General features: G+C 40.0%; 2 protein-coding genes across 3 annotated transcripts; one reads left to right on the forward strand and one right to left on the reverse strand.

Moving 5' to 3' along the window:
- The first annotated feature begins 295 nt into the window (after nucleotides 1-295).
- On the forward strand, nucleotides 296-2,535 carry LOC130993729 (glycosyltransferase family 92 protein RCOM_0530710-like). Its single transcript, XM_057918769.1, has one exon. The coding sequence runs from the start codon at nucleotides 620-622 to the stop codon at nucleotides 2,342-2,344; it is 1,725 nt and encodes a 574-aa protein (XP_057774752.1). The 5' UTR covers nucleotides 296-619; the 3' UTR covers nucleotides 2,345-2,535.
- Nucleotides 2,484-5,991, reverse strand: LOC130993730 (protein COFACTOR ASSEMBLY OF COMPLEX C SUBUNIT B CCB4, chloroplastic). 2 transcript variants are annotated; one of them, XR_009091756.1, is made up of 9 exons: nucleotides 5,770-5,991; nucleotides 5,523-5,689; nucleotides 4,830-4,929; nucleotides 4,677-4,750; nucleotides 4,058-4,242; nucleotides 3,888-3,958; nucleotides 3,403-3,486; nucleotides 3,072-3,214; nucleotides 2,484-2,810 (listed from the first exon to the last, which is right to left on the reverse strand). XR_009091756.1 is itself a non-coding variant. In XM_057918770.1 (8 exons), the coding sequence occupies exons 1-8, from the start codon at nucleotides 5,869-5,871 to the stop codon at nucleotides 3,125-3,127; spliced, it is 873 nt and encodes a 290-aa protein (XP_057774753.1). In that variant the 5' UTR covers nucleotides 5,872-5,951; the 3' UTR covers nucleotides 2,484-3,124. The 2 variants fall into 2 exon arrangements, 1 of the variants encoding a protein (XP_057774753.1); XM_057918770.1 differs by having other exon boundaries at nucleotides 2,484-3,214; nucleotides 5,770-5,951.
- Between the last annotated feature and the right edge of the window lie 499 nt (nucleotides 5,992-6,490).

A 6,490-nucleotide genomic window follows, 5' to 3' on the forward strand; every position in this document is an offset into this window, starting at 1 on the left:
TTCACACCGACAATGCACAAATATAATACTGTATTAAATGCCTGTGGTAAAATGTATCAACTCCAAAACCATATAAAGTTTTAGTGCAATTTTCTATTTTGTGTGATTTGCGAACTATTACTTTCTCCGTCCACGAAGATTGTATGATGAAGTGGAAGGCACAAATTTTATATAAGAGTGGATTATTTTCAAAACGGGGATTTACCCTAGCTAGTTTTGGTCGTAGTTAAACATCCATGTGTGATAGATAACAATATTTTATGACTCATAAATATAGTCAAGCACACATGAATACATATTAGATGGATAGTTGAATTAGCACACAATACGTTTAAGACCAAACTCCAAGTAAGGAACATCAATGCAGCTGCAAAATACACCATTTATTACCGCCCTTCACTCCTCATCCCCATTTGCCCATTCTTTTCAAGGAAAGAAAAGTCCCATAAAGTAGAGAGAGAGAGAGAGTTCTATCTCCGACATTTACCAGATAACAGAACAGCAGCAACACACGCTAAAGTAAAAAAAAAAAAACGCACAACACAAGCACTGTCGGCACACGCACAGATCTGCTGCAGAAAGATTTGCATCTGTGGTCTCATCAGATCGATCAAATCTGATGAGCTCTTCAGATAAACGCCGCAAGAGAAAACGTATTCTGAGACAATCACTCTCACTCTCGTGTGTAAGATCTGTCCTCCTCTGCTTCAGCTTCCTCACACTGCTCTACCTCTTATCCTACGCTCTCCCCTTCACTTGTTCCGCTTTCCGCCCCGTTTTAGTCGTTTCTACCTTATCCTTGTTGTCTTCTTCCGCTACCACAACCGCCCACCTCTTGGACATTCAGGATAGGGTTTTGTTCCCCGATCATGTCCTCTTGTTGCTCACCCGCGCTAACAAAGACGGCGCTCGTGAATTGGAATGTCTTTATTTTAGTGAAAGTGATTTGATTAGAGGTAGGAATCACAGTGGTGTGAAGAAGGTGCTGTCCATAGATGAATATGATGAGTTTAGGATGATAGTAAGGTGCCCTCTTCCATTTGGGAATTATTCGGGTGAGGTGAATTTGAGGTGGCATGGTGAAAATGGCATTTCTGAGCAAGTTAAGGATAGTTGGTCGTTGAATAATTGGGACAATTTGGCTTATGCAGCTGCAATAGATGACACCTCTGTTGTTGTGTTTGTGAAGGGATTGAATCTGAGGGCGGATCGCAAGTCCGATCCCAGCCAATTCAGCTGCCATTTCGCATTAGGGAAATGGAAGAGGACCAAGGCATTGACTGCTGCTCAGGAGGTTATAAGGTGCGCGTTGCCACGGAGCTTGCAAGTCCGTGGCAGCAACGCTCATAGGGTGGTTGAGGGGATTCGCGTCACTATTGGCATGCAGCAGCAGCTCGTGCCATCTGTGGCCAAGGTATCCAATTTGGTGTATGAATCGAGGAGGAGGGAGGGTGAGGGGAAATACGAGCTGTGTGTGTGTACAATGGTGTGGAACCAGGGCTCAGCCATTCGCGAATGGATCATGTACCACGCATGGCTCGGGGTGGAGAGATGGTTTGTGTACGACAATAACAGCGATGATGGGATAGACGAGGTTGTTCGACAGCTTGATCGTGAGAACTACAACATCAGCCGGCACGTGTGGCCGTGGATCAAGACTCAAGAAGCAGGGTTCTCTCACTGTGCAGTGAGAGCAAAGGATGAATGTAAATGGATTTCATTCATGGATGTGGATGAGTATTTCTACTTGCCCTATTCAACTCCTAAGCACCAGAGGTTCAGGAAACTAGGGTATGCAGGGCAGGGTTCGCTGCGTACCTTAGTGGCCAACGTGTCGTCGTGGTCGAGCGCCATAGCCGAGATCCGGACATCCTGCCACAGCTTCGGGCCGTCAGGGCTGAGCGCGGCGCCACCACAGGGAGTCACCGTGGGGTACAGCTGTCGGCTTCAGAGCCCCGAGAGGCACAAGTCGATGATCAGGGCAGATGCACTCGACCCAACCCTGCTCAACGTGGTGCACCATTTCCACCTCAAAAAAGGTTTCAAGTACCTGAATTTGCCGGCAACTGCAGCCGTCATCAATCACTACAAATACCAAGTGTGGGAGGTTTTCAGAGCAAAGTTTTACAGAAGAGTTGCTACATACGTCGCGGATTGGCAACAGAACCAGAACGAGGGCTCACGTGACAGAGCACCGGGGCTGGGGACGGAGGCCATTGAGCCGCCCGATTGGCCACAGAAGTTCTGTGAGGTTTGGGACACAGGCCTTAGAGACTTCGTTTTGGCTAATTTGGCTGATGTTAACACCGGTTTGCTGCCGTGGGAGGCACCGGCCGCTCAGTAAGTGCACCCGCCTCTTGTATAGTAGAGAGAAGATCACACTCAGTATTCATTTATAGTTTTCCTATTTGTAAACTTGTGCTTTTGGCAGAAGATCAGAAAAGGCCATAGATTTAGATACAGAGTCATAGATAGTGAGGATGTGACTTAAACTATAGCTTTCTTATTGAATGGATCCACTGATTCAACTCCTCAGCAGCGTTATTGAATGAATCGTTTACAAGTAAAACAATGTGTGACAAAATCGTTTTCCATTAACATATATGTAGAAATTTATGGTAAGACATTAGAAGATGTGACATTCAAATGAAGTTGCAGAATAGAAACAACAAAATGTAACCATGGATTTGAGGGGCGAGGCAGACAAGCTCTTCTACATTGTAGGGCTCAACCAATAAAATGGACTCTCGCGTTGCTGGAACGACAGAATGAGATGCCGGGCTTTTAGCATTTAGTCAGAGACTATTAGCCTACAATTATCCCCAAGGAATATCATCAAAATATTATCATGGATCATTAATAAAGTTACCATAAAAATCTTATTTTGCAGAGCTATTTTGCATTTATTTATCAGCAAACACGACAATGTTACAACTTCACACGTTATGAAGGCAATTATGCAAAGGAGTTAAAACTACGCTTCAAACAATTGAGCGGAAAAATGTGGCTAAAGGAATTAATAACTAAACACAGGAGTTACTGTACAAATAAATTAACTAATGTGTTGTTACCATTGACTGTGATTCATCATTAGTTGACCAGGAATTCGATTGCAATTGATTGCTTAACTCTTCTCTTGCACCATCAATGGAATTTTATTTACAGCTTTTGCAAGTGTAGCTTCTAACTTCTCTCCAATTAACGTGATCCATGCCTAAAATTCATAAGCAAAAATGCAAAAAGTTAGAAAACTAGTGCATAGGAATTGAAGATTGGCAAAAGAATATCTACATCGCACATGTTTTAAATGAATATTAAAATCATGAGAAGCCCATGAAGAACTCGGCAAATTATTAAAATGTAGAACCCTGTTCAGGATAAGCATCAAAACAGAAAAGATACCTGGTCTGAAGTAGTAAATCCCCTAATTGTGTCACCGCCAACTATTGCAATTCCTTTATCGCCAAGTGGTTGCATGATAACAGCCTAAGGACATCATGATTTTCCTAGAATTATTTCACAAGAACTGATATACAGGCACAATTATGAGACAGAAAATTATACAACTAAGACGATATTGTATCTATAAGAATATAAATGGGATGCTAAAAGAGGCCATATGTTCATTCGAAACCAGTGACTTCATTAGTGATACAGAAGAAGACCTTGTAGGAATAAATTAGAGGCTAATAACAAGATTAGTAAGTTACACAGTGATGATTTAAAGAGTGGATCACTCTCTCTCACTCAAAAGATATATTTTAAATGTTACATAAGTTAATAAGTTCAAGCTAAGAAGTAAATGTGCGGTAAGCATAACTTATATTAATTACAAAGGAATAGAGTCTTCCCAGTTCTACTCAAACATAGCCAATTACAGTAAATACCTGTGTATTTGAAGGTAAAAACGGAAGCTCAGTCTTCCCAGGATACAGTGACAAATTGGCCAAATAACTTTCTGGAGATGAAAATGTTGTTTCTTTAATATCCATTCACTATCAAAGGCCTCAATAAAACTATGATTTTTCATACAAAGTAAAACTCTGAAACATCTTACGAGATCCAGATCTCAAAACTCCCTTATAAAGGGATCCTTGGATCAGTTTGTTAGCATCTACAACCGTGGGTTCATCTCCATTTGGTTGCAAGACATCAGCAAACCCTATTTGCAAAATGCAGATGCCATCATACACTACAATGAGGGATCTGCAGCATGTAACATCTGATATAGACTCCCATGCCCTGAGGATAGGCAGAAAGAATCAGGTCTATTTCAGACTTTCCAGTGTATATAACCACTATCAAGATTCTCAATTTACTGTAATATCTCACAGGAAAACATTGTTTGACTGCATTGGTTAATCTCTCTTTGTAGTTATCCAACAAATATTTCAGAATCAATGGTAAGTAAATTAGAGTTGGAACTAGAACGGGATTTTAATCTGTCTACATAATTTTGAGAATCAATAGTTGATCTGTCTCCATAATTTTCTATGCTTTAGCCGCTTTTTCTATCCTTTGTCCTTTCAACAAATTAGTTTACATTGAGAAGATAAGAACGTAGAATATCTGAAAACATTAACAGATTTCATAAAGTGATGACTAGAAGAGTAGAAACATGAACTGGAAAAAGGTTTCAGCGAAAGAAGTAGCTAAAACAGCATAAAAATAAATACCAGAGTAACTCTGAGGTAACAGATTCAGGAAGGCCATGATAAATTCTTTGACATTCCACCCCATTGGGATCTACCTGAAGTTGAAGCATGAAAAATTAAAGCATTTTCTCCAACAGCAAATCAAAACTAACAAACAATAGATATTTTGCTCACCACAGAAATAGTTTTTGGACGAATCGAGAGCCACACAAGACCATTCAAAATATTGGTAACAGCCAAACCAAGTGTCAACAGATCTGCTCTAGACTGTGAACTGCCAGATAGAGTAGAAAGGGTCAATAGGTCACTGAATTAAACATTAACAGAGTTCAAGCTACAGATGTTCATATAACTGATCAGTAAGTATAGGTATAACAAACTACTCTAGTAGCAAAATTATGCATAGTTGTGTACGTGAGTTGGCCTAGCGGTAGAGTGGTTAATGCCTAAAGCCAAAGGTCTTGGGTTCGAGTTGGCATGGTCTTTAAATTTACTTATTTAATTGTTAATTTATGGGAAAAAAAAAATTATGCATAGTTGAACGAAGGATTGCACATTCTAGTTTTCGTAACTAAAAGTAGTAGTTTTCGAGAATCTTGAACTAAAATAGCAAATATAAATCTACTATTTCAAACAAGTAAACAAAAATCTGATAAACTATGTCACTTACTTGAAAGATAGCAATCCGTACTTAAAATGGAGCTATGTCAATCATTCAAACACTTGGCTCAAAAAAAGAAAAAGAAACATAGCCATTCGTAGTTAAACATGCATTCGATAAACATTACGAACTTCCTACATTTTTTTCTTCGGTTATCGCTCTATAGCAGGGAAAATCATTCGATGTCATGGGATAATTGAACTCGCCTGCTAGCGTCAGCAACAGGAGCAATGCCCGAAACCGCTCGATTGAGGAGCACAGCCGCCAGAGATGCGCCGCCGACGTATATCGGCAAGCTCCGCACGAAATCGTCGTTTTTAGACACCCATTCCGCCAGCAGCTCCCTCTTTGGCTTCGGAGCTTCATACCCTCCCTTTCAATTTCAACCGAATTCCAGTCAATTTTCAGCAATTATTGGCGCATTAGAAGATAAAGAAAGTGCTTGCAGTTAACCTGAGAATTGAGAGAAACCCTAATTTGGTGCGGGCGGGAAACGTAACGGTTGCGTGGCGGGCTTAACGGAATAACGAAGCGCTGAAGGATTCCCGCGTCCATTGAGTTTCGGCTAGTGTAGTTTTCTGTTTTTTCTTCGACAAATCATCAAGTCCAAACACGGCCTAGACCTTTAGTCCCTGCAAATCCCATATGCTTCATCCGTGCCATTAAAATTGACATTTATTCTATTTTGAATAAATTGACATTTATTCTATTTTGAATCGTTTCATTATAAATGTCTTATTTTTATAAATAAATAAATTTGTTTCATTATAAGTGTCTTGTTTCTATAAATAAAAAAATTTAATTTTAAAAAAAATATGAATCCTACTATTTTTAATAAATTTACATTTTCTCTTTAATTTTCGGGCCAAATTTTTTTAGCCGCTTATAATGAGACGGAGAGAGTATTAATTTTCAATATAACTTCCTCTGCTCGACAAAGTGGACCCGATACTTCTCTCTTTTAGCACAAGATATACATCACTTAGGTATCTCCGAAAAATTAGTATCTAAGTAACTTTAACTTTCTTTAAAGGGCAAAGGTGCATATTGCCCCCTAAACTACACCCCCTAGAACATTTACCCCCCATACTCGGTCAAGGCGCGTTGACCTCCCTGAACTCCCGAAACAAGGGTGCAGATTGCCCCCCGCGTTTAACTTTTTTTTTTTGCAGTT

This window comes from Salvia miltiorrhiza, chromosome 7 (genome assembly GCF_028751815.1).
Source record: "Salvia miltiorrhiza cultivar Shanhuang (shh) chromosome 7, IMPLAD_Smil_shh, whole genome shotgun sequence".
Classification (NCBI taxonomy): domain Eukaryota; kingdom Viridiplantae; phylum Streptophyta; class Magnoliopsida; order Lamiales; family Lamiaceae; genus Salvia; species Salvia miltiorrhiza.

Bases quoted from the DNA above. Each gene is read 5' to 3' on its own strand.
- LOC130993729 (XM_057918769.1), top strand. From the start codon at position 620: ATGAGCTCTTCAGATAAACGCCGCAAGAGAAAACGTATTCTGAGACAA.
- LOC130993730 (XM_057918770.1), bottom strand. From the start codon at position 5,871: ATGGACGCGGGAATCCTTCAGCGCTTCGTTATTCCGTTAAGCCCGCCA. The intron at 5,690-5,769 runs GTTAACTGCAAG...TGAAATTGAAAG, and splicing joins GGGTTTCTCTCAATTCTCAG to GGAGGGTATGAAGCTCCGAA. The intron at 4,930-5,522 runs GCGAGTTCAATT...TCTATCTGGCAG, and splicing joins CCTGTTGCTGACGCTAGCAG to TTCACAGTCTAGAGCAGATC.